Source organism: Acinonyx jubatus, chromosome E3, assembly GCF_027475565.1.
Source record: "Acinonyx jubatus isolate Ajub_Pintada_27869175 chromosome E3, VMU_Ajub_asm_v1.0, whole genome shotgun sequence".
NCBI lineage: Eukaryota > Metazoa > Chordata > Mammalia > Carnivora > Felidae > Acinonyx > Acinonyx jubatus.
Window position 1 is genome coordinate 8,347,684 of NC_069398.1, and position 27,547 is coordinate 8,375,230.

At 51.2% G+C, this 27,547-nt stretch overlaps 1 protein-coding gene across 4 annotated transcripts in view; it reads right to left on the bottom strand.

Annotated features, from left to right (window-relative positions):
- Window positions 1-27,547, bottom strand: part of MYH11 (myosin heavy chain 11) — a 122,181-nt gene that overhangs the window by 48,333 nt on the left and 46,301 nt on the right. For 2 of the 4 annotated variants that reach the window (XM_027043175.2, XM_053213669.1), the window contains 7 exons: window positions 24,085-24,112; window positions 10,946-11,048; window positions 9,417-9,437; window positions 7,165-7,257; window positions 5,679-5,742; window positions 2,752-2,850; window positions 95-238 (listed from right to left, as the gene is read on the bottom strand). In XM_027043175.2, coding sequence (XP_026898976.2) covers window positions 95-238; window positions 2,752-2,850; window positions 5,679-5,742; window positions 7,165-7,257; window positions 9,417-9,437; window positions 10,946-11,048; window positions 24,085-24,112 — 552 coding nt within the window. The remainder of the gene's footprint in view (window positions 1-94; window positions 239-2,751; window positions 2,851-5,678; window positions 5,743-7,164; window positions 7,258-9,416; window positions 9,438-10,945; window positions 11,049-24,084; window positions 24,113-27,547) is intronic. The other 2 variants (XM_053213668.1, XM_027043178.2) reach the window with 1 other exon arrangement.

Genomic DNA, 27,547 nt, shown 5'->3' on the forward strand with positions numbered 1-27,547 from the left:
TACCAGGGAAGGCTCTCTAACTAATGTTAGTGGCCCAGAGGGCATGAATCCGGGCCTCCTTGCCGGCACCCAGCCTGAAGGCATGAAGACTTACACAGCTGCTCCTCATCACTGAAGCCCATGATCGCCATGGCTTCCAGGGTTTCCTGGAACATCTCGTCATCCTGGGCAGCTGGGATGGGCACAAAGCCATTGGAGAGGAATGTGTAGTTGTTGAAGCCCTCCAAAAGCAAGTCATCTGGAAGGAGAGGAAGATGGGGTGGTGGTCAGGAGGATGGACTTTGAACATGAGGCAGGAACCTGTCCCGAGCCGTGGACGGTTTAAAACCTTCCTTCTGGTTCCATCACACAGAAGGCCTCACCAACCATCACTGGCCTAATACAGTGGTATAGGTTGTGCACTGCTCCAGGGTGCCTGGAAGCTAAAACCCAGTGTTGGCTCCCCTTGCTAAGCCATGTCCCTTGACACAGGCTTGCAGCTAGCTGGAGGAAGGCACACCTTTATCTCAATTGCCCAAGAACACCCTGCCGTTAGGAACAACGCTGCCTGAAAAGCAAGATCAATCCTTATCCATCTATTTGTGAAAATTTATCAAATCACTGGGGCGCCTGGGTGGCTCAGTCGGTTAAACGTCCGACTTAGGCTCAGGCCATGATCTCGCGGTCTGTGAGTTCGAGCCCCGCGTCGGGCTCGGTGCCGACCGCTCAGAGCCTGGAGCCTGTTTCGGATTCTGTGTCTCCCTCTGTCTCTGACCCTCCCCTGTTCATGCTCTGTCTCTCTCTGTCTCAAAAATAAGTAAATGTTTAAAAAAAAATTAAAAATAAATAAATTTATCAAGTCGCTAATTCCCATGAATTTTAAAAATCAACTACTACCAAAAGGTTTATAATAAAAACCATTCCCTGTCTGCCCTTTTTCCAATTCCTACCTTACCCTATAGCACTGCTTTTAACTCTTTGGGCTGTTTCTTCTGGCACTTACCACGATCTCTACATAATAGCTTTAATTTAATCACATGTAACATACATTTGTATATACTATATAACATGTCCTATATTACATGGGCTTATATAAGTTATAATGTTATGTTTCCATATCACGTATAATAGGCTATTTCTGGATATTTCAAGATGAGATCTTACCTACTGACCCCTCTATAATGGTGGATAAAGATTTAGCTCTCTCACACCACCTCCCCCTACCTCCAACTATTTCCAGTCAAGTCGCTACATAAGTTGATATCAGAGCTTGTCAAATCTAGTCTGCTGGTTGTTTTTGTAAATAAAGTTTTATTGGAACACAGCCACTCTCATTTCCTTGTCGATTTTCTATGGCTGCTTTTACGTAACAGTGGCAGGCAGATTTGAGTTGCTGCAACAGAAACCATACGGTCCTTTAGCAAAAACCATGTGGCCCTTTAGCAAAAACATTTGTGGCGACTCCTTGTTCCTATCATGAAACATTGTTTATCATGAAACATTGTTCTCTGTAAAGTATATTGTGTGGTTACACTTAGTTGTTGCTACTCAGCTCTCTCTTCCCCTTTCTCTCCCCAAATTTATAACTGCTTCCCTTTTTCTTGTGCTCTTTGCTTTTAGGACACCCTCTGGCACATCAAGCGTCCTCTTCCAGATCAATCTTTAATGAGGCTGGATTTGGTTGAATATTTCTGGAGGAAAGTCAATGAGATGCTTTTCTTTTTAAATAAAGGTCTTTTATGGGTCAAGTCACTTGGAAGGTGCCTGATGTTAAAGTGACCCAAGACACCAGATAACTGCAGCCTGTGGATTAGCCTTGATGCCTGATTAAAGTCACAAGGATCTGGGTCTTTGCCAAGATTTCATTTCGCAGACTATGGGTAAATTGCCAGATATCTGATCTTCTCTAAAAGCCTCACCGTTTTCCAGATCTATCATCAAGAATAAAAATGGCCCGTAAGAATTTCAGTAGTTAGCCTTAAAGACTAGGGACAGAGCACAAAACTGGCTCATTCTCCCTAAGCCACCTCATAAGGTCCCACACTGTAACTGACAATTAATCTAATTTCCAAGGTACCGCATATGTTTGGCACCTCCCCACTTTCCCCCAGCGGCTGAACCTTGAAATACACCTCATCACAGCAAAGGTACCAGCACACACATCTTTGTTGGCGATTTTCTTAAGCAAATGGACGAACCCTGGGCCACAAAACCGATGGGAAGCAAAGTCTGGATTGTCTTCATAACATTTCAGTCTTAAAATTATTACTAGGATTTAGACTGCACTATGTACCTATATATTCACTGGTAGATTCCTTTTTTTCAGGTATGTGATTTGCATATTTTTTTAAGCATATGCAAAAAAAAGGGGGGGTTGGTTAGCAAATTGCGGTAAGTTCAGACATACATGCAATTTCCTACTGGAACCTGATATACAGTATATTGCATTTATGGGAAAAGTATCTCCCCTACCATTGACAGATGTTAACCACACGTACTGTGGTGACCATTTTGCAATATCTACAAATATAGAATCATCACGTTGTATACCTGGAAGTAACATGTTATATGTTAGTTATACCTCCGTAAAAATACTTTTTCCTACCACAGAAGTGAACAAACTATGGCACACTGCCTACTTTGTAAATAAAGTTTTATAGTAACACAGCTATGCCCACTGGTTTACGTATTGCCCATGGGAAGAGCTGAACCCCACCCCCCACTGGCTCCCCCCATCCTCCCCACAGTGATGCATCCTCACAGGTCACTTACTTTTCATCTTGTCCTTCGCTCCAGCAATCAGGTAGTAAAAGATGTGGAACGTCCTCTCGTCTCTGGCTTGGCGAATGGCCCGAGACTTCTCCAGCAGATCTGGTTTGGGAGGAGTTAAGAATTCCGGGGATACCACAGAGTGTCTCCTTTCGGGAACCCAACCTTCCTCCCCCTCCCTGTCTCACCAACTGAGGGAGGGGGGGTGGGCTCTTTTAAGCCTCACCAACTATCGTGGGACGTAAAGGCAAATATTATTTGCATTTTCAATATAGGGAAACGGAGGCTCAGGGAAGGAGGTGGTTTTCCGAGAGCACACAGCTAGCAGGTGGCAAAGCCACGTGTGGATGGCCAAAACCACCCTGGCCAAGGGGCTGGGGCTCAACTAGCCTGGGGAAAGGGAACGTGAACACAGCCCTAATGAAGGAAAGGAGGGCCTGTTGCCCTGTGTAGGTGCAGGGAGACCACGGGGGTCCCGGAGGGTGGCGGAGGGCACACGGGTGGCTGGGCAGTTGCACCGGGTAGATCTCTTCTCCTTAAGTGTGATGTTGCAGGACCGTGGGGCAGGCCCTCCCGGAGCCCTAAAACCGGCCGGCAATTACCTCTCCCTCCTGAGCCCAATGCCACCTGTGCGGCCTTAGAAGGCCCGTAAACACCCAGGTCGCCGGCCCACCCCCGGAATTCCAGGTCAGCAGGCCCGGGAAGCACCGGGAGGTCTGTGTGTCGAGCAGGCGACGCAGGAAGCACACCGTCCCGGTCCCTGACCCGAAGGGCGGAAGCTGAGGGACGGGGCCTCTGCCCAGGATTTGCCACCAACACCAGAAACGAACAGCTGAGAAGCATGTGTGAAGGGACCGGAGAACAGACCGTAAGACAGAATCTTCTTCTTCTTCCCCCCGAGAGGGGGCATCTCAGCCCAGAAAGGGCACCTGGTGTCAGCGTGGCTGGGCTGGCTGGAGGCCCGGGGCCCGCTTCCCACCGAACCAACGGGAAGCTGTGCCTGTAAAGCCTCAAGAATCCGAGCTCCACCGGCCCGCCAGTGCCCAGCTCCTGCTCATCCGCAGCCCCGTGGAAGCTCGGGGCAGCTCCCAGAGTCGGGCCAGAGTTCCAGGACACCCAGTGAGCCCAGGGCCCAGGCCGGTGCCCCGCCCCCTCCCACAGCAATCCCTGCGTAAGGTCAGCGGTTATAAAAATACCACAAGGTCTACAATCTCTTTTCCCAACAGTTTCAGAAGTTTCTAGATTTGTGGACAGACCACTGTGGACATACTACGAACATTCTAGAAGGTTCTCAATGGCTCTGAGGGAGCCCACTGATAGTCCTGCAGCCAAAGATGTCATTGTTCTCCTACGGGGAACAAAGAGACTACAAAGAGCCTCGTGTGTGCTCGGCGGGTTTTACCACCAGCCGAGTTTTGGTTTCCAGAAGTTTCTGGGTTTTAGAATCTGTGGACCTATATTAGAAGAGGCCTCGTGAGGCAAAACCACTCTTCATGGCCTGACACAGCAGAGCAGGGGAGAGGACACCATCTAATCCAGGGGGTCTGGGGGGCACAGAGCAGAAATGCGTGGCCCTCTGTTCTTTAGCGGTTAGGGTTTTGCTGATTTTAATACAGTGATACAGAGTCTGGTTCTCACGTGTGACTTCAAGGAGCTCCCACTGGCTGTAGATGCCTCCCTAGATGAATACAGACATCGTAGGCCAGACGAATACTGATTTTCTGGGGGGAAAATGTCTGAGTGGATTAAAATGGAAAATGACCCAAGAGAGCGATGATGTGACAGCCACGGACGTTCACTTCTGGCCAAGCCCTGGGCCAAGGGCCACGCGGGTCATTTCATTTAAATGACAATTTAAGAGCCGCCCCATAGGTAGGTGCTGTTATCACCCCCCTTTCACTGGTGGCAAAAGTGAGGCTCAGAGGGGCGCCTGGGTGGCTCAGTCGGGTAAGCGTCCGACTTTGGCTCAGGTCATGATCTCATGGTTCGGGAGTTCGGGTCCTGCATCAGGCTCTGTGCTGACAGCTCAGAGCCTGAAGCCTGCTTCGGGCTCACTTGCTCTCTCTCTCTCTGTGTCCCTCAAAAGTAAATAAACATTAAAAAAAAAAATTTTTTTTTAATGAGGCTCAGAGAGGTCAAGTGACTTGCCCCAAGCCCCACAGCAAATGAGGCAGAGTTGAGAATGGACGGAGACCGGAGCCACTCCAAATCCCCCCCTCATCCAGGGCACCAAAATGCAACTAGAACATTCCCCAGGGTCCCAGGAGCCAAGCAAATGCTCCACAAGCAGCAATAAAAATACAACGTCCTTGGGCCTGAGAGGCACCTGCCATGCTTCTCAGGGGATCCGTCACTGGACCATAGACTTGGTCCCCGAGTCCAGGCATTTCCAAGGGGCTCCGCTCTGCCAACCAGATTCTCTCCTTGGGGGCAGATTCTTCCTCCACCTTTTCCTATCTCTGGGCTGAACACCGGTCACAGACCAGCTCCCTAAGCAGCACCAGGGGTCCACGGCTCAAGGAGGATGAAGGCACGATCACGCAAAAGCCAATCCTCAACCGGCCTCATTCTGCCCCTCGTGTGGTTCTAAGAGCTGTACATGAGTTAATTCATTCTCACAATCCCTCTGAGAGGCAGGCAGTGTTATCACCCCCACTCCACTGACGAGGCACAGAGAGGTCGAGTAACTGGCCCAAGGTAACTCAGCTAAGGAGAGGTCAACCCAGAATCGAAGGCAAGCTGTTTGGGGTTCACAACCAGGGTCCGCATTTGTGGGACCACAACAACCCCAGGCAGATTTGTTCTGGAAGGAGCCCAAGAGCCTGGAGACGGAGGGGCCACTCTGCCACCTTTCTTGGGCCTCTCAGGCTCTAGGGCAGGAGGTGGGTTACGGGGCGGGTCCCGCGTGGCCCAGGCTCAGCAGAGGATACACGTCTCGATGTTGGCTCCCACGATGTAACCAGTGACATCGAAGTTGATGCGGATGAATTTGCCCTGCCAACAGGAAAACACGGTTCACGGGGGGCTCCCCAGCCTCAGCTCCTCACCCCCCACCCTGCAGGCAAGTGGAGACATGTCGGGGAGCATTTGGGGGTGGGAGTGGGGGGACAGAGAGAGTTTCTTGCAAACACTCAGAATCTCACAGGTCAGCATGTCGGAAGGAACTACCACCAACTGAGCTGGGGGAGGATCCAGGCCTCGCGATGTGAAACACATTCGCAAATCAATTTCATTTGGCTCTTGCACTGGCCCTCGGCCAGTCATGGCAACCCCCGTTTGTTTATTCGTTTAAATTTTTTTTAAAATTTTTGAGAGAGCGTACGTGCAAGTGGGGGAGGGGCAGAGAGAGAAGGGGACAGAGGATCTGAAGCAGGCTGCACGCTGACAGCAGAGAGCCCGATGTCGGGCGCAAACTCGCGAACCGTGAGATTATGACCCGAGCTCACGTCGGACGCTTAAGCGACTGAGCCACCCAGGTGGCTCTGGTTATCCCCATTTTCAAGGTGGGAAAACTGAGGCTGGGCAAGGTAGTACGACCTGCCCAATGGGATACTGCTCCTGAGAGGCAGAACCATAAGTAAGGAGAAGGCAAGTTTTGGGGCAGCCGGTGGCTGGAGGGCTCCCTCCCTGCCCCCACCCCAGAAGCATGCTGGCTCAGCCGCAACCCACCGGGGTCAAGTTCATCCAGCTGGGAATCAATCCTCCTCTTTGGGACATGTGGGCCATGTCTTCATGTCATTGACCACCCACTCTCAGGGTTCTCCTGCCCCCTCCTTAGGCTCAAGGGAGAAAGGGAGACCCTTGGAGCCCAGGGACGCATCTGTGGGAAGGTGGCGGGGACTCTCAGCTCCCCAACTAGACCACAAACTTCATGAAGGCTGGAGCAGCTTCTGCACTGCTTGCTACAATCTTGTGAGCCTAGTGCAGCATCTTAGTACACAGTGGGTGCCTAATAACTAACCGAGCCACTGAGAAAACAAAAGAGAATGGTGCCCGTAAAAGCATACGAGTGACTGTATACAGTAGGCGCCTAATAAATACTTGCTGAAGGATGTACATGCCTGGACACTGTGGGTGCCCAATTTGCGTTTTGAATGAGCACTGGGTTAAGCGTCCAGCACCTCCTAGGTGCCCAGTAAACGTCTACTGAATAAACGTCAAACGCCTAACAGGTGCCTAGTATACAACAGATGCTCACTGGCTAACCGTTGAGTGAAGAGCGAACGAACGAACGAATGAGGGGATGTGTGGCAGGAGCCCTTCCTTGCGGCACCGGAAGGTCGAGGCAGGACCAAAGATACGGAACAAAGTGCTGTTGTGATGTGCGCCCTCCACCCCTTCCGTCGCGGGCCCCCTGCATGCACAGACTCTGCATTCTCGGGCAGGGGAGGACGCCACAGGAGTTTTGCTACTTACAAACCGTGAAGAGTTGTCGTTCTTGACCGTCTTCGCGTTGCCAAAAGCCTCCAGAATCGGGTTTGCTTGTAGAAGCTGCTTCTCCAGCTCACCCTAAAAGTTACCCACATCTAGTTAATGGAGAAAGTAACCCAGGCACTGACAGTTCTGCCCTAGACGGATGTTGTCCCCAAACTCTGCCCTTAATCTACAGGTTCTCTCCTATCCTATAGCCTACGCTGTTTGAGACTCCAATGCCCATGTCCAGGTTTGCTCAAGGATTTCAGGAGAGAAGCAACTGGCTGGGCTCCCGGATAGCTAGGACAGCGGATCCCTAGCAAGGCCACTTTTTGACCAGGGCTTGCTTATCTATACAATGCCATTTCACTCAGAACCGCTGCACAATGTTGGGGATGTCATTTATATCGTAATGAATTCTGCTCCTTGGAGTTGTGCAGTGCACAACCTGCCCTGCTGTCCACGGCGGTCCTGCTACTGCTCATGCTTAACAAGCATCTGTCTTCAAGCTAAACCACTACAATCCCTCTCCTGACGGTTTTAGTGTGATTTGTTTTTTTAAGTTGCAATTTTTCTTTTCTCAGGACGAGTTGCCTGAAGTCTTTTACGAAAGACAAACAGAGAATACAAAACCTGCGGGGAATACTTTTAACTGACTGGCAGGAAAAAGCTTCAAAGCAGGTTGCCTGAGCTTCATTCATCAGGTTAAATGCAGCTGAGACTGTACACAGCCCACCGGCCCTTTCTGAGGGGGTCTCCTGTGCACAAGCGCGGTCATGTGATTAATCTTGGCGGGCAAGGGCCACCGAGGTAACGCATGCCGGGAAAGCAATGAGCTGCTTTTGCCTAGCCCCAAAACACGGCAGTTGCAGACTGGTCCAGTGGCCTCCCGTCCAAGCTCCTCCCCCAGGTCTCCCCCGGGGAAAGGCTGGGTTCTGAGGGTTTTTTCCTCGTTCCCTCTGCTGTGCTCCCAGCCCCTTTGCTCAGGCCAGCAGGCCAGGGCTAAAGAGAAGCCAGGAATGGTTCTAGAGGGGGAAAGGAGCACACAGCTCTCTCCCTGGGCTGCTGTACACGGGGAGGGCATCATGGGTAGCTGTCCCTAAAGGGGACAGTGCTTATTTCTCCACGTGCTCTCTGCAGCTCCCAGAGATGAACCCATCTGAGCGGACCCGCGGACACGTACGAGGAGAGCACGGGGCTCTCCTTGGCTGGTGGGAAGAAAACTAAAGGGATTACTCCTGTCAACCCAAACTTGGGGTCCCAATATCCACCGAGAAAGATTCCCTTTCTAGAATGGGAAATCCAGCTGGTGGGACCAAAAGATCCTTCTCAGGGGGGCTTTAAACATGGGGGTCTGATCCAATCCATTCATGGTATGGATGATGAGACTGTGGCTCAGAGAAGTTAAGTGACTTGGCCAAGGTCACCCAGGAGCAGATCCCAAACAAGAATCCCAATTGTCCTTCTGATCCACCCATGCCGTTGCCTCCCAGGAGCTAACTAAGGGCTCAGGGTGATCCTAGCACATGCTAGGGCTTCTGAGGGTCTCTTCCAGAATGGGACCCATACGTCAGCCCCCCCAAGCTCTGCGTTAGAGACGAGTTTATATCTGCAGAGGCCCACGCAGGACCCTGTCGTGTGTCGCGTAGCTGGGGCCTTACCGTGCCACCAAAGCCAGGGCATCGCAAACCCCAAGTCTCCCGGCTCTGGAGCCTCGGGTCAAGCAACGAGCATGCAAAGACAGACACACACTGCACACACATGCACAAGGGCACACTGGTGCGTGGGGGGCAGGGCTCAGGGAAGAAATTTAGGGAGGAGGGAGGAGGGCATGCCACAGCAGGGCCATTAACTGACTGACAGTCAAGCCAGGGAAGCTTTAGGGACAGGCAGTCCTGAAACGCTCAACCAGATGGGACAGATGCTTCTGGGGCGGTCCAGTCAGGGGAACCGGTGGCAGATGCGTTCATGGGAAGGGCGAGGAGATTCGTCCGGAACTGGGGACATCCGTTCCTGGCTGGAGGGCACCCTGGGGCATTCCGACGGGGGTCCTGCGGCTGGTATACGGGCCCCCACACCACACCCTGGCATCCGACCGCCGCAGGACTGCACTCCGGGGAGCTGGGTCTGGGCTGGGAAACTCGAGGGCCCCTTCTACCATCAGCTACGGGACTCAGTGGGTGCGTCAGGAGCATGCAGGCCTAATACACTCTGTGCCTCCCGTCCACACCAGGAAAACACTCTCAGTTACTCACGTAGGCAAAAGATGGGCCTTGCTGTGGTTGAACGATACAGTATAAAAGAAACGTCAGTGTTATTTCAATCACACACGCGTCGGGGTCTGGAGAATTAGGATTTCCATTCCCCGCCCCCTCCCCGCCCCCACCAGACAGCCTGGATTCCCCGAGATAACTAGGGAAGCAGCGGCTTTCCTTTGATTCCGTGGCCTTTCGGTATTGCTTGCTCCCTTTTAACATTTCTTAGCGACTGAGACATCGCAAAAGGCTTTGTAACTGCTGGGGCCGAGGGGGGCTCTTTAAAATGTTATCAATGAGACGCATCTGAGACGCGTTTGCGCGCACAGAGAACAAAGCGTCTGGCACATCGTAGGCACCTGGTAAAGACCAGTTATTAAGCGTTATTATTTCTTATGTCAAATTACGATTACAGGGGGGGGAAAAGATGGCAGGAAGCAACGTTTAACTGCCAGGTAAACTTAGCTGCGGGGTTCTAGGTTCCTACACGCTGCGCCAGAGACAGCGGGGAAAGGCAGGACCCTGAGTCTCCCGCAGGGTTCCAGCGCCCGTGCCTGCTCCCCCAGCGCCTCCGGGCCAGCTGTCCCTGTGACTGAGTCACCTGCGAGGGCTGGAGAGCAAGACCCGGAATGGCAGGAACCGGGGCCCCCCCCAAAGCTGTCCTGAAGCATCCACTCTGCCATCTCCCCGGCCCTAGACCTTGAGACAGAGCGCCCCACTGAGTGTCCCCTCTTGTGGGACAGATGAGTCAGCGCTAAGACAGAGGAGGAGAGGGACGGGCCGAGGAAGGGAGGATTCCAGAAACCTACTCTTCTTTTCCTTCCGAGCCCCCAGACTGTGGCAGCATGGGTTTATCTGCATGGTTATTTGACAGTCTCTCTCCTCCCCAAGCGTCTAGAAGCCCGGTGGGTTAGAATGACGGCATCCCTCGGACTCAGCACCGGACCCCATCCCACGATGCCCGCCACCCCGCTGATACTCGGGCAACTGAGCTGGACCAAAGCCCAGAGCTGGGTGATGCTGGTATTCCCAGGCCCTGGGGTCCCAAAGGGGTACGTGGAAGAGGGACAGGTGCGTCTCAGCTGTAGGGAGTTTACAGCAGTGGTTCTCAATCAGGGGCACCTAGGGATGCCTGCAGAGGTTTTCGGTTGTCACCACCTGGGACAGCCTCATGTGGGGAGAGGCCAGGAGGCTGCTCAAAGTCCTACAGCGCCTAAGGCAGCCCACAGCAGAGAACAGACTGGTCCAAGATGGCAGTTCCCAGTCCTGGGAAGCCCTGAGGTGAAGCAAGGGTCCTCGCGGTGGCAGGAGAGGGCTCGTCCCGTCTCATGGAACAGGACCCTCAGGACGATGATCCTGGCTGAGGCGAGGAAGCAGCCAGGCCCTAAGGGCCCACCCGGGTGGGAAAAGACCACCCTTGTGAGTTGCTGGGGCAAGGGGCCGGTAAATATGGGCCTGGCCCTCTCACCAGAGCCCAGAGACCCGTGTGCTAGGTCACGACCACAACCACGGAGGGGTGCTGCACTCACCGTGATGCTTGTGTCCTTCTTGCCCTTGTGGGAGGAGGCCACCACGGCCAGGTACTGGATGACCTTCTTGGTGTTTTCCGTCTTCCCGGCTCCAGACTCGCCTCTGAAAGACACGGGAAGTGAGCCACTGGAAATCACTGCCCCCGGTGCTCTGCGGGTATCTTTCTGCAGCTCTGGGTCATTTACCAGGGAGGCTTGCCCAGGGTCGTGCCACCGGGACGGAGCTGGGCCGGGCCTCAAACACTGGCCACTCGCTCCATCTACTCCTGAGAGGATGCAAGAAAGAATTCAGATGGCAAGACAGAAAGAGAAAAACTGAGTTTTCCCACCAAGGTCCAAACTTAGGTTTATTTGGACTCCTCTATTATTTTTTTTTTTAACGTTTATTTATTTTTGAGACAGAGAGAGACAGAGCATGAACGGGGGAGGGTCAGAGAGAGGGAGACACAGAACCGGAAACAGGCTCCAGGCTCTGAGCTGTCAGCACAGAGCCCGACGCGGGGCTCGAACTCACGGACCGCGAGATCTTGACCTGAGCCGAAGTCGGCGCTCAACCGACTGAGCCACCCAGGCGCCCCTCCTCTATTTTGTTTTTTAAGTTTATTTATTTATTTTGAGAGAGGGTGCAAGAAGGGGTAGGGGCAGAAAGAGAGGGAAAGAGAGAGAATCCCCAGCAGGCTTCTCTCTGTCAGCACAGAGGCCAACAAGGGACTCAAACCCACAGACCATGAAATCATGACCTGAACCCAGAAACAACAGAGCATAAAGAACACTGAGTTCCTCTATCCCCCGGAGCTCGAGGTGCACAGACTCCGTCACCACCAACGTCCCCCACCAGAAAGTTATACTTGCTAGAATCAATGAATACACTGACACAGCCATCACACAGAGTCCAGAGTTCACCAGAGTTCGCTCTTGGTGTTGTGCACTCTATGGGTTTTGACACGTGCCTAATGACACGAACCCACCATTATAGAACCACACAGAATAGTTTCTCTGCAAATCATCTACTTTTAAGACATCACTAGCTTTGCTACCAATAGAAAGATCAGGCAAAGGGCAGCCTTCCAGGAAGGAAATAGGTACCTCTCACAGCATCAGAACCTAAAGTCAAAGATTTAGAAGCTTCCCTTACAGGTTATCTTACCAGCTGTTGGGCAGATATAAGCCACTTTATCCTCTGGTGAAGCCCACTCTGATTGTAAGGTGGCTAGCTAATGATCGGACTCAAACATCAAAGAATGAACCTGGTTGAAGTAATTCACACTAAAGTGTAAATGACTGATACATTCAGATGGGCAGAGCATTGTTTGTTTTTTCAAAAGAGTACTCCTAGAAAATGAGATTTTTTTTTTAATCAAATGGCTTTTTCAAACCACCTGCCTCTCTTGGCCACCAAGGATCATCATAGTGGGACTGTTTAATCTGAGGTTTCCAGATACTGCCTCTAACTCTCCCATTTTTTCTAGTTAATTGGAAAGACAGGGCCTCAACCAAAACTTTCATCCCTTCTTGTCCTCCCCTCTGGTTTTCTTCTCTTGACTTTCCCTTATTTGCCTAGACTCTGATTTTCTGAGCTCGCTGAATATTCTGAAACACAAGAGAGCATTTTTGTTAACTCTGGAAAAGAATGCATCTACCGCGAGGTCAGCTCAAGGTTGTACATGCTGAACCGGTGCCACAGCACTAGTTCAGTCCCTGCTCTTTTTTTTTTCCTAATTAGGAAAGAAAGAAATGAATTTGCCCTGCCAAGGACCCGCTAACAACTTTGCTCGGGGCTAAAAAAGAAACACGTGTGCTGAATTTCCGGACCTAGCGCCCTGGGGCCCGACGTCCAGACATCAAGTGTCTGATCTCCAGGTATGAGGACGCATCCTCAAGCCAGCCTCAGTACAGCCCTCTCCCTCTTCCTAATGGTCTTTATCCCAATGGCCACATTATTTCATGTGGCCTCAGAGGCACTTTGTGAATGGGGAGCCGTGGAGTCATTATGCCCCTTTCTTCAGGGGGAAAGAGAGTCCAAACAAAGAAAAAAAAAAAATTTTAAGGAGAGAGTTGACTTTTTTAGGAGTAGAAGCCCTACGCTCACCATTTCACATGCGTTGTCTCCTTTACCTTCCCTCCCCTAATCCTGAGGGTATGACATATCACTTCCTGGTTATTACAGAAGTGGAACTCTGGCCCAGAGTGCGTAAGCAGCTTGCCCTAGGTCACACAGCGAGGTAAGGGCACAGTCAGGTCTCTGATGCCGATGTCATCAGGACTCTTTCTACTGCATTTTGCCCAGTCATTCCATAAGACAGGCCCAATGCTTGGGGGACTTGCTTTAGCACTAAGGCCAGAAGAAGGGCACAGGAAAAGGAATTGATGTTTGTTGAAGGCCTACACTCTGCTAGGCACTGGGCTCACGAATCTTTTCATAAACCTCCCAACAACCTAAGGAAAGACTCACTGATGATCCCCATCACGCCCCTGGGGAAACTGAGGCTCAGAGAGGTTGAAGGAATTGTTGGAGATCGTGACTGCTCCTGCTATCACACAAAGAGGTAATGGAGAAGAAGTGAGGTCCTGGTGTGGGTCTCTTCGATGCCACAGCTGCTGTTTGCCCGTTGCCTTTTTATTTTGGTAAGTGAGAAGAGAGGATGGAATGTTGAAAAGACAGAGTGAAACCCAGAGTGACCAGAGTGAAGCCCTCTCCATCCAAGGGCTCTTCCATATATGTGGGAGTCTTGACTCGCCTTGGCAGGCTCTTTGAAAATGTAACCAGGGACCAAATGAACCAAACTACTCAGTCATTTACACCTTAGTATGAATTACTTCAATCAGGCTAACCTCAGAATGCTTGACAGACATCATCTGGGCTGAAGGGGCTAGCTTCTGATCAGAGCAAGAAGGAGGAGAGAACATCTGAGCGTGGGAAGTCACCTTGGCAGGTGGTCCTGAGCCTAATTCCGATCTGAGGCAAGAGTCAGGACGCAGTATACCCAGCGTCCAGATCCCCAGATGCTCTCCTTTCCCATTATAACCTCCTCATTTTCCATCTTTGTTTTCAGCCTCTCCTGCCTCTTCTCTTTTACAACAAAGATGTGGCATGACCATGATTGTGGCTTTGGCCTTCCACCTTACAAGGGAGGGGAAGAGGGGCAGACGCTCCAGGAATCAGCTCCTCCCCCTGTGGACTGCTTGGCTCAACAGTTTCCAAGTTTTATTGATAAAAATAAATTGTCTTGGGAGGTTGTGCCAAAGAAAACACACCGAGCTCCAGGCTCATGGGTGTCTGAAGATTGATGTGCTCTGGGCTGCTTTCAAAACATTAGTATCTTTGCTTTTTTGACCTCTGATCCCTGGGGGTGAAGATGCCTTCCTGATCCTAGCACCCTAAACCACTGTCCTGTTTCATAGGGCCCTTGCTGCCTGGTCCCCTCCTCGCAACCATGCAAGGCCTCCTGGCCTTGTAATTACCCCACTGCCCAGTCCTGCCCCAGCGGCAATGATCGCTTATGTTACTGTCGTTTTCAAATTCTTAATGCTTTTTGAATAAAAGGCTCTGCATTTTCATTTTGCATGATTTTACACATCATGTTGCTGGTCCTGGATCCCAGGGCTGAACCCCATTTACAAGCCCATTTCAGCCTGCGGTCTGCCCTTGGCATCAAAGCCACATTAACTCTGGGTTTCAAGCTGTTCAGTCCCCAGTCCTCAGGTGACTCCTGCTCCTGTCCTCCAGCTGTCCAACTCCTACATACCCTGCAAAGCCCAGGTAAGCATTGCCTCTCTTCTGAATACTGCCTCTAGGCAGAAGCAATACCACCTTCCCCCACAGCATCAATCAGCAGAATAGCACAATGGGCTCCAAGGTGAGACTGAGTTCAAATCTCTGCTCCGCCAATTACCGGTATGACCTTGGGCGGGTCATTTAACTACTCCCATGCCTTGGTTTCCTTATCTATAAGACAGGCATAATTAAAGCACTTACATGATTGTTATAAGGATTAAATGAGCATATATATAAAATGTTCAGAACAATGCCAGATACACAAAAACGTGAGCTATTACTCCTTACTAATGATTAATTTCTTCCCTAACGCTTGTATCAATACTTATATATTAATGCCTCTACAATGCTTATATTCTGTTTATATCAATAACGTCAACACGTATTCTATTACTAAAATATAAATCACGTCCTATTTTCCCACTGGATAAGCCAGGAGGTGGCAAACCATTCCTGTGAAGAGCCAGACAGTCAATACTTCAGGCTTCGTGGGTCATGCATTCTCGGTCCCAACTACTCAGCTCTGCCGAGGTAGCAGGAAAGCAAGTAAGCACGGCTGTGTGCCAATAAAACTTTATTTACAAAAATAGAGGAGGGCCTCATTTGGCCCACTGGTCAGAGTTTGCTGACCCCTGGCTGTATCTCCTCGTGCTCTCCTGTCCCTTTTAAAGTTTAACATCCTCCCCTACTCCCTTCTCTCTTAATCCAGCCCCTCGTCACACACGGGTTACTCCTTGAACACACAGCTCTCTCTCAACCCAGGGCCGCTCCACCCATGCTCCCAGGTTGACTCGCACTGTATGAACTGCTTCCTAGGCCAGACAGGACTCGGGTCTAAAAATTAGATTTGCTCCCTTTCCAGCTTCTTCTGTAGCAAATTGTTAGTCCCAACTGGGCTTACCTTGACCCCTGCTACTTTGTCAAAGCTCATACCCTGCTATCAACATGTTGCTCCAGAGTGTTAAAATCACTCTGGCTGATTTTAACAATGGTCAAAATGAAATTTAATAAGCAGAGCTAAGCTGATGACAGTTCCGGGGCGACTGGATATATTTGCAAATAACAGCGGAATGGGTGGGATTGCCTTTGCAACAACGGCCAATGCCTGCTTTTTTTTTCCCCCTCAAGTTAGTTAACATAGGGTGTAGTTAACTAACTACACTGTCTCGGCTTCAGGAACAGAACCCAGTGATTCATCTCTTACACATGACACCCTGGGCTCATCCCGACAAGTGTCCCCCTTAATGCGCATCACCCATTGAACCCACCCCCTACCCCCAGCAACCCTCAGTTTGTTCTCTGTATCTGAGAGTCTCTTAGTGTTCGCCTCCCTCTCTGTTTTTTCATCTTATTTTTCCTTCACTTCTCCTATGCTCATCTATTAAGTTTCTCAAATCCCACATAGGAGTGAAATTATATGGTATCTTTCTCTAAGTTATTTTGCTTGGCATAACACATTCTAGTTCTAACCATGTTGTTGCCAATGGCAAGATTTCATTCTTTTTCATCACCTAGTATTCCATTCTGCTGTGTATACACACACACACACACACAGACACACACACACTCACACACATCTTTATCCATCATCAGGTGACGGACATTTGGGCTCTTTCCATAACCCAGCTACTGGTGTGGCCAATGCCTGCTTACTGGGCACTGGCTAGGGGACAAGGAGACTGTCCCCACCCTCACTGAGCTCCCATTCCAGGAGAGGGAGACAGACCCTAGCCAAGGAAATAAGCAATTAGGGTCATTTGAGGGTCTGTTATTGCCGCCAGGGTGGCATGATGGGGGGCTGAGACGGAGGGGGGGCCATGGGTGGGTCGCCAGAATGGGAGCGGAGCCCTACAAAATGCAAAGGAGCCCTGCAGGAAGGACCAAGGGTAGGGGGCACCTGGCAGAGGGGACAGAAAGGGCAAAGATCCACCACAGGGAAATATTCTGCACACACAGGGAGCAGGGAGGAGCTGGTGTGGCTGGAGCATCAGGAGGGAGGTGGGTGGTGGTAAGTGATGAGGGAAGAAAGGGGCCAGATCACGGACAGTCTTCTCGGCTGCGGTGAAGAGTTTTGCTTTCATTCCAATGAGTACAGGAAACCATTTCAGGAGAGGAATGGGGCTTGAGGACCCGTGACGGAAACATCAAAAGTGCACGAAGCTGATTCTTGGGGGGGGGGGGGGGTGGCGAAGAGGGGGGCTCACCAGGAGGCAGTGGCATTGCTTTCTCTCTTACACAAATTAATTCATTGAATCCCACAAACAACCACCCAGCGGAGCACCTATTGCCCCGTTTTACAGATGGGGAGACTGAGGCTCGGAGAAGTTAAGCAACTTGGCTCTGGGAGCATACAAGCTGGTTGGTGATAGGGCTGACCTCAAAACCCAAGAGGTTTGACTCTGAAATCCACACCCTGCTGTGCCATACGACTTCTCACAATGAGTAGCTTTGGAAGGAAGGAAGGAAGGAAGGAAGGAAGGAAGGAAGGAAGGAAGGGAGGAAGGGAGGAAGGGAGGAAGGGAGGAAGGCAGGCAGCCAGGCATGAATGAGACATGGTCACACTGGGGAGCAGGGGGGGGCATGGCTGCAGGAAGTTTAGTTAGGGGGCGACCGCGGTGGTCCAGGCAAGAGGTGAAAGGAGCCTGAACGAGAGATGGGCAGAATCAGAGGAGTGGATGGAGGTAAGAAATACTTCAGAACCATGCTAATGCAGAAAACACTAGCTATAGGCTATTTAAATTAGTTAAAGTCAGTTAAAAAAAAATCCAGCCCCTCAGTCACACGAGCCACGTTTCAAGTTCTCAGCAGCCATCAGCACACAAAGCCTTATTGGCCGGCACTGTTTTATTTATGTATTTTTTTAAATGTTAATGTTTATTTATTTTTGAGAGAGAGAAAGACAGAGCATGAGTGGGGGAGGGGCAGAGAGAGAGGGAGACACAGAATCGGAAACAGGCTCCAGGCTCCGAGCCATCAGCCCAGAGCCTGACGCGGGGCTCGAACTCACGGACCGCGAGAGCGTGACCTGGCTGAAGTCGGACGCTTCACCGACTGCGCCACCCAGGCGCCCCAAATAAACATTTTTTAAAAAGGGAAGACAGCACTTCAGCTGGAGGCTCGGGGGGCATTATCAACAGCGAAGTCACCAACCAAAAGCCACGACAATGCAAAAACTGTGGTGCTAAATCTAGCATGTAAGGGACACTTGTTCACAGCCAGAGAGCTGAAACAAGGCGGCAGGGCTCCCTCAGGTGGCAGGTCACCCAGACTTTTCCTGGCTCTGCACGTGTCCTCGAACGCCCACACAAGCACCATGAGCATCGGTTGGAGGTTACAAATACATATCAGCAAGTAGCAATGAACTTGCAAATATGGCGTCAGTAAATAATAAGGACTGATCGCACGTATATCCTTATATACACGCTTACATTTAGTTCTTAAGTCCGGAAACAGTCAAAGCTACAATCCACGGGGGGGGGGGGGGGTAAATAAAATACGGCATGTCTGGGCAGTCACTAGGAGGAGGGACGCTGGTTTATGTCTGATGAGATACAACATACCTCGAGGGCACTGCTGAGTAGAAAACACAAGGGCAGATCAGCACGCACAGAAGGCAGGTGGATTCTCCTGGGGAGGGGAAAAGACCCGCCTAGCCCCGGGAACACCGGGTCAGCATTCTCCTGCAGCAGAAGTTGTCTGGGGCAGAACCACAGCCGCCCCTCGAATGGTGTGAGCCTTCCAATTTGCCACAGTCCCCACCACTCCCTATTGTGCTCCTGGCCTAACCCACCCCTTCCTGTCACCTGCCAGGCTCCCCTGAGCATCTGCCTCTGTCAATCCTGGTCTGGGGATACAAAGAATGTTTGTAAGCAGCTATCTGTAGAACCCCTGGCCACGCCTAACAATGCATTAAGATAATATGGACACACTGATCATGAATATGAATCGCTACCATTCATTGTCACTCTGGACATTTCTTCCCCTTGCTTTCGCTTTCGTGGCCGAGCAGGAAGTGGCACTTGCGTTCGCAAGTAACTTACAAGTAACAATTCTGTTCACTGCGCACAAAACGGCATCACTGGGCCCTGCTCTCAGTGCTTTCCATGAATTAACCCACTGATTCCTCACGACTGCCCTGTGAGGTGGGTATAGCTGTCCACTTTGCAGGTGAGGAGACTGAGGCTCAGACAGGGTAAGTGGCTCTCATGGCAGAGCTGAGTCCAGGACTCCCTTCTCCCCCGTCTAGCTCACGGGCTGCCCCTAAAGTGAAAATCTAGCCTGTCCTAGAGCCAAAATGGCTTCATGCTGACCTGCTCAGGGCATCAAACTGTGGTGACAGTGTCACTTAGGAGCGTAAAGGACGCCAGTACCTCCCCCCACAAAATGCTTTACTTCGTCAGCCAGGAGAGTCGGCTAACAGTCTGAGGACCCCCATCCTGGGCTGGGCTTGCTCCCAGTCGAGGCTCCCCAGGAGCTGAGACCAGGGGCCTCTCTTCAAGCCTTGCAGGCACAGGTAGCCCCAGAAGTCTTTCTGCCACAAAGCCTGCACCCAGGGGTCAGCAATCTGGGGGATGAACCAGACAGTCCCGCTGCAAAGTGTGCATCAGAATCTCCAGGACCCCCTAGTCCTCCCCCAGCTCACGCCTCCCTCCCCTTCCGGGCTCCCAAACGGGCCCCAGAGGGGTGGCATTTTAGCTCCTTTCCTCTGCTAGCAGGGACCCTGCTCCCAGGGCCACGCCACCCCCTCTCCACCCCAAGGCAGACGGGCGCACACAGTTCTGATCCAGCCATACCCTCGGCGTCCCCTGCGAGCATGCCTGTGACAGTGTTTGCCTCCCTCCCAGCTCACTGGCTGGCCTACCCGCTTCTCAAGCGCCCCACACTAGATAAAAATGCGGGAGTGCCCAGCCCTGCCCCAGGCACCGAGTCAGAAGACGTGGTATAGATACGCAACGGAATATTACTCAGCCATCAAAAAGAATGAAGGACGCCCGGGTGGCTGAGTCAGTTAAGTGTCTGACTCTTGGTTTCGGCTCAAGTCGTGATCTCACCATCCGTGAGTTCGAGCCCCACATCGGGCTCTGCGCTGACAGCGTGGAGCCCGTTTGGGATTCTCTCTCTCCTTCTTTCTCTACCCCTCCCTGGCTTGTGCTCTCTCTCTCTCTCAAAATAAATAAATAAACTTAAAAAAAAAAAAGAATGAAGTCTTGCCATTTGCAATGACATGGATGGAGCTACAAGGCAATATGCTAAGTGAAATAAGTCAACCAGAGAAAGACAAATATCATGGGATTTTACTCACAAGTGGAATTTAAGAAACCAAACAGATGGACATGTGGGAAGGGGGGCGGTGGAGAAGAAAGGGAAACAGACCACAAGAGACTCTTAACGATAGAGAACACACAGGGGAGGGGAGCGGGGGGGGGGTGGGCTAGATGGGGGATGGGCATTGAGGAGGGCACTTGTTGGGATGAGCACTGGGGGATGAATGCAAGTGATGAATCACTGAATTCTACTTCTGAAACCAACACTGCCCTGTGTATTAACTAACTAAAATTCAAATTAAAAAAATAATCAAGGGGCGCCGGGGTGGCTCCGTCAGTTAAGCATTTGACTCGAATCAAGCCATGATCTCATGGTTCGTGGGTTCAAATTGACCGCACAGAGCCCGCTTGGGACTCTTCCTCTCCCTCTCTCTCTTCCCCTCCCTCTCCAAATAGAGTAAATAAACTTTAAAATAAATAAACAAACTCTGACTCTGCCCCCCCCCAAAAAAAAAAGTCTCCGGGTGAAGCCAGGGTATCAGTTTCTTGGTCTCTTGAACCAGTCACTAAGGAAGTGATGTACAGCCACATCTGGGGACAGAAGTCTGGCAGGACCCACACCCAGGGGTACCCGAGATGGCTTTACGCAGGACATGGTCCAAAAGCAACCTGACCAGGGAAGGGGCGATTGGCTCAGATATCACTACCAAACCCAGAAGCTGAACCTGCGCCAGGTGATGAAGGTCATGTTAGGTCACCTGGATGTCATGTGGATGTGAGGTACCCCCTGGCACGGTGGGGTGAAGGAGGCATCTCACTCCCGTGTCATTCTCCCCCAAAACCATGACCTCCGTCTCATGACCAAGAACATCAGACAAATCCAGACAGAGGGACGTTCTACTAAATCCTCCATCAGTCCTCAAAATCAGCAGGGTCGTGAAAAACCAGGAACGCCCGAGAAACTGTCCCAGCCAGGAGACGCTCAGGCAGACATGATGATTCAATGTAATTCTGGATGGGATCCTGGATCAAGACAATACTGGAAAAACTAGCGAAAACTAAGGTTTACAGTTTAATTAATAGTAACAGCCCAACGGGGCGCCTGGGTGGCTCGGTCGGTTAAGCATCCGACTCTTGGTTGTGACTCAAGTCACTATCTCATGGTTCGGGAGTTCAAGCCCCGCATGGGGCTCTGCAGTGACACCACAGAGCCTGCCTGGTATTCTCTTTCTCTCCCTCTTTCTCTGCCCCTCCCCTGCTCTCTCTCTCTCTCTCAAAAATAAATAAATAAACATTAAAGAAAATAGAGCAGGGTGCACCTGGGTGGCTCAGTTGGTTAAGTGTCCGACTTCAGCTCAGGTTATGATCTCAAAGTTTGTGGGTTCGAGCCCCGCACTGGGCTCTGTGCTGACAGCTCGGAGCCTGGAACCTGCTTCAGATTCTGTGTCTCCCTCTCTCTGCCCCTCCCCTATTCATTCTCTCTGTCTCTCAAAAACAAATAAAAACATTAAAAAGAGAGCAGAAGGGATAAGGGGAGACGGGGTGAAAGCAGGAAGCCTACATGGGAGGGAACACCGGCCATAGGTAAAGAACCCAGTGGAAAACCTTTGGAAACCCCGTAGTTTTATAAGAGGAAATGTTGTCCCTGGGGGAGAATGGCAGAAGGCTGCTGTCAGCCTGAGCCACCTCCCCTGGAGGAGAGAATGACCCAACACTGGCATCTCCCACCACTGAGTCTGAGCAACCCAGTGGGAAGTACAGGGATGGGGGTTCCCAGGTGGCTCATGCAAGCCCCCCCCAGACCCTAACAGCAGCAGCGTATGTCCCCAAGTGGCACCTCTGGGCCCCTTGAATGGTCAGAAAGATCTGATCTGCCTCTTGTCCACACCCTCACCCCAGCCTGTAAGGCCCTGCTCTCTGACCACATCCTCCTGCCCATCCCCTTCTGACCAGCCCTTTCGACTTTCTCTGTCCCCCAAAAGGCAAATGGTCCCACACCCCATAAACTTTGCCCTTGCTGTTCCCCACATGAAACTCTTCTCCCAAATTCTCCCAGGGTTTACTCATCACAAAGATTTGAGCTCATGCTTTGTAAGTGGTTGAGCCAGCATGGGCAGGCTGAAGATCTTTTCCCCTAAACCAATGCACTAAATATAAAAGCCACCAGCCCTGGGAATGGCTCTTCCTAGAAAGAGGGCTTCTTCTGGGGGACATGCTCAGGCCAAACTGATCTCTCAGTTTCTTAATTAGAACATGATGCATCTGACCCCAGGGCCTTTGCACGTGCTGCAACTGCTCCCCTCCCTTCTTCTTTGCCATTTCTGCCCAGCAGAAGAGGGGCACCTGGGTGGCTCGGTCAGTTAAGCATCCGACTCTTGATTGTGACTCAAGTCAGGATCTCTTGGCTCGGGAGTTCAAGTCCCACATCGGGCTCTGCATTGACGGAACAGAGCCTGCCACAGCGCTACTTTGGAGAGGCCTTTCCTATTTTCCCCGGTTAGAACAACTCCGATTTACACATTCTCCTAGTTCCTAATATATTTCATTCTTTGTAACTTTCACAGTTTGTCACTATACATTTACTTCGGTGATTTAAAAAGTGTGTATGTATTTTTTTTTTCTAGTTTCTGAAAGGTCGTCCCTTCACAGGGTGAAACAATAAATTCAAAGAGCATAAAAGACAAGTATGTGACTATTGTCCTCCTGCTGTTTCCCTCTTGAGAAAAGGGATCCTTGAGAAGAGGGATCCTGTTTATTTTGGGCTCATTCCCATCTGCCTAATGGTCACCAGGAGGCCTGGCCCACTCAGTCTGTTGGGTAACAAATGATGGAGGGAGTGATACAGGGGTTCAAGTGGGAGCGACGGGTATGGGCCTCTGGTTGCTGCGGTAACAAATTACTAGAAACTCGGCATCTGTGACCACACAACTGCAGCAGTCAGACGTCTGACACGGATCTCAGTGAGCGAAAGCCGAGGTGTTGGCAAGGTTGTATTTTCTTCAATATTTATTTTTGAGAGAGAGAGAGAGAGAGAGGGATCGAGAGTTTGAGAGAGAGAGAAAGAGAGAGAGCGCACTAGTAGGGGGAGGGGAGGGGGGGCAGAGGATCTGAAGCGGGCTCTGTGCTCACAGCAGGGCCCGATGTGGGGCTCGAACCCATGAACCATGAGACATGACCTGAGCCAGAGTTGGATGCTTAACCAACTGAACCACCCAGGCATCCCAGCTTGTATTTCTTCCTGGGAGCTAGCTGTAGGCAGGAGTCCAGCTCCTTGTCTTTTCCAGCTTCTAGAAGCTGTTCTCATCCCTGGCGTCCTCTCTCTTCAAAGCCAGCAACCTTAGGTCAAGTTCTCACATTGCATCTCTGGCCCTCTGCCCTGATGTCTCCCCTCTCTTCTACTTTTAAGAACCTTGTGATTATATTGGGCCATCTGGATAACCTTGAAAATCTCCCTATTGTAAGGTCAGCTGATTAGCAACCTTAATATCATCTGCAACCTTCACTCCCCCAGGCCACGTGACCTGCCATGGCCACGGGTTCCAGAAATGAGGAGGTGGAGATCGCTGGGCACCCATCGCTCTGCCCATGACAAGAGGGGTTTTCCTGAATGTCAAAGATTCTCTGAATGGTTCTAAATTGAGTAGTAGCTTCTGACGAAGTCTTTGGGCCTTCACTAAAGACACAGTGACCCCAACCACTAAATATGGCACAAATGTGGTTGCTGATTGTGACAGTTTCGGGCAGTAGTTTAACACAGGCCCAGATTTCCTCCCTCACAGAGATGCCCTCTCCCTTCACAGGGCTGTTAGGCAATTAGATGCAAATCTGTCTGTGAAATATTTGCTTCAGGGCCTGGCACGCAGTAAGCGAGCACAAAATGCTCGTTTTAGAAAAGCGGATAGTGCAGAACAAGATGGAGCCAGGCATCACTGATGGGTTGGCTGTGCCGGCCTCAGCATGAGGCCATCTGCGGAGCAAACGCTGAGTTTGCTCTGGGCCAGCTCCCTCGAACGCATCAAAGAGCCCTGCCCTCAAGGACCTTTTTCTTCAGTAGGTTGGACCTCAACTGTAGAAAAACAGGAAAGACGAGTTCCACTTACGTGCACAGAATGGACTGGTCCTCTCGATCTGAGAACAGAAAGGAAAAAGGCCGTGAATTAGAATCAGCTCCTAGCTAATGGCCCTCCTCAGCCCCCCCCCCCCGCCCCCGTCCTAAACTCCTGCTCACTGGCCCCACCAAAGGTGGCAAGGGGCCAACTGGGCTCTTTGCTCAGGGCACAGGGGACAAGAGCAAAGCCAGGAGGACAGCAAAGCCTTTTAGATACTCTTCCCTACCCCTGAGAGTCCTGGAGGTGGCCCCAGAAGGCTGCTGGAGTCTGACTAGTTCAGAAGGCAGTGGGCATCCCAGCCCCACCAGCTGTGGGGGGGTCCCAGGAGCTCACTCTGCCAGATAGAACAGACTGGGGTCCCACTCGGCCACTTTCCAACTCTGTGGCGTTGGGTGAATGGTCTTAACCCCTCCATGCCTCAGTTCCTGCACCTGGAATGTAGGGAAGTGGACAGTTTGTGTTTGAAAACCTAGCATTTTCCTTTTCTGGGAAGACTATCCCGTGTTCCTCTAGGAGACGTGCCCCCGGCCCCACCCCTGGCATCATATACCCCATGTTAGTGGGGCTGCCCCACTTGGTCCCCCAGCCAAGTGGATGGGGATGCACAGCAGGTGGACAGAGCCCCGAGGGGCCTTACTTCCTGCCCCCAGATCCCAAGGAGCCCGTCCCTGCCATTTCTGAGGCCGGATCCCCAGTCTTCCCACCCCATCTGTGAGCCCCCTGATAATCCTGCATTCATTCCTTTCCTAGATAAGGTGCCAAGTTGGTCTCCGTTGCTGACCACCAGAGAACCCAGGAAGGGGACACAGGGCATCGTGAGATTAAACACGATCAAGCAAACGTTACAGATCACCTTCTACTCTTAAAGTGGCCTCAGAGGATGGAGCCAGGCTCCGGAACCCACTTCCTCTCCTACGAGGGATACTGGGAGAGTTACGGACACCTTCAATCCTTGGCGAATTAACCGTAACTGAGAAATCAGAGCATCCTGTCTGCTGACGGGCAACACCAGAGTGGAAGGCATTTCTGAAATCCACTCTATGGATCCCCCTCTCCATCTGCAACTCGCCAAAGATCTCCCTAGATCTTGTCCCATCCCCCTCCAAACCCCTCTCACAGTGATCTTCCTGATGCACCGAGCTGCCGATCACTCTGCGACTTAACGCTCTCCCACTTTAGAAGTTTGTCAAAGAGTCCAACATAAATTTACCATGTGATCGGCACTCCAGTTGTTGGCATATACCCAAGAGAACTAAAAGCCTGTATCTCTGCAAGACGGACCCCTGAACATTCACAGCAGCATTATCGTAAGAGCTAAAAAGTGGAAGGGACCCAAATGCCCATCACCTGGTGAATGGATAAACAACAGGTGGTCTATTCATACAAGGGAATATCATTCAGCCATAAAGACAGTGACGTACTTGTCACACAAGCTACAACACGGATGACCCTTGAAAATACTGTGCTAAGTCAGACACAAGAGGCCACATATTGTAGGACTACGTCTACACAAAATGTCCAGAGTAGGCAAATCCATAAAGTCAAAAAGCAGATCAGCAGTTGCCCGGGGCTGGGGGTGGGGTGACTGCAAATCGGCATTTGGGGTTCTGAAACCGGATTAGGGTGATGCTTACATAATACTGTCGGTTTACTAAAAACCTCTGAAAAGTTTACCCTTAAAATGGGTGAATTTTTGGTACACAAATATTATCTCAATAAAGCCGTCTTTAAAACGCCAGTGCCCTTGGGCACCTGGGTGTCTCAGTCGGTTACGCGTCCGACTTTGGCTCAGGTCATGATCTCACAGTCTGTGGGTTCGAGTCCCGCATCGGGCTCTGTGCTGACCGCTCAGAGCCTGGAGCCTGCTTTGGATTCTGTGTCTCCCTCTCTCTCTGCCCCTCCCCCTCTTGTGCTCTCTCTCTCTCTTTCTCTGTCTCTCGAAAATAAATAAACATTAGGGGCGCCTGGGTGGCTCAGTCGGTTAAGCCTCTGACTTCAGCTCAGGTCATGATCTCACAGTTTGTGAGTTCAGGCCTTGCGTTCAAGTCTGTGCTGACAGCTCAGAGCCTGGAGCCTGCTTTGGATTCTGTGTCTCCCTCTCTCTCTGCCCCCCTACTACTCATGCACTGTCTCTCTCTCTCTCTCAAAAACAAATATTAAAAAAAAAAAAAAATAAGCCAGTGCCCTTAGAGAAGACCCGTACTCCAGAGCAGGGCACCCGAGGCCTCTGGTGACCAGCCCGGCCCACCTCCCAGCCTCGGCACCCATGCGTCCTTTACTTCAATGTGCAGTGACCCCACGAAGCGTATTCTTGCTTTTGTTCAGATCGCTCCTGCTGCACAGGCCTTCCTTTCTTTGTTTCCTGACCACCTCCTGATCCCTCAGCCTCAAAGATGACACCTCTTCCAAGAAGCCTTCCCCATGGAGAGGGAGCCAGGGGATGGCTTGGCTGTAAATCTCCTTCAACAATGTCAACCTTGCACAGATAGGTAACCTTGCTAGAGACACTAAGCCCCAAGAAAAGCCTCCGGCCCCCTCAGTAATGTTGGCCTCCAAGCTCCTCCCAGGCAGACCTTCAGGAGCTGTGACTGGTTCCTGCCCTTCCCTAAGACAGATATGACATTTCGTGCCCCTGGTCCCATGGTAGTTGTGCTCCCCAAGCACTCGGTCCCAGGTGGGCTTTTTTCCATTGCTTGTGTCTGTGCCCCCACAGGACCCTGAGATCCTCAGGCAGAAGCACCCAGTTCTGGAACTCTCTTCCTTCAGTTTCTAGACCTCCCAGCTCCCCAGCCCTGAGCTCCAGATACAGAAAGTTTAGCTTGTTAAAGCTACCCCCCAACCTAGAAGAAGGGCACTTCTTGATGGGGAAGCTCAATCTAGGTGCGAAAAATTGACTTGTTTATTCATTCATTCAACAGATACTTTCAGGGTATCTACCATGTATCAGACATGATGGCGAGCCCTAAAAATATCTCATAGTAGCAGGTAATACATAGCACTTCCTCTGTGCCAGGCCTTGTTTGAAGCACTGACCTGTTTTAACACATTCAGCCCTCGCACACCCTAGAGATAGGTTATCTTATTCCCATTACACAGATGAAGAAACTGAGGCACACAGAAATCTTAAAACTTGCCCATGGTTACACAGCAGTGGATGAGGCAGGATCTGAACCCAGCACCTACTATTTATTGGGACAGACACAGTGGCAGGCACTTCCTACGTGTGACCTTTGATCCCGACCCTTTCCAGGTTGAGGTAACAGAGGTTGGGTGGCCCAAAGTGACACGGCCACTTCGGTGACTGACTAGGGTTTTGAAGCACTGTGGGTCAGAGTGTGGGCTCTTTCAGCTTCCTGCAGTACAGGAGATAGAGCGTGGGTCCTGAGGGGCTCAGGCTGCAGGGGATCCGGGAAGGTGCTGGAGGACAAGGCAGCTTGGGGAGACCAGCATGGAC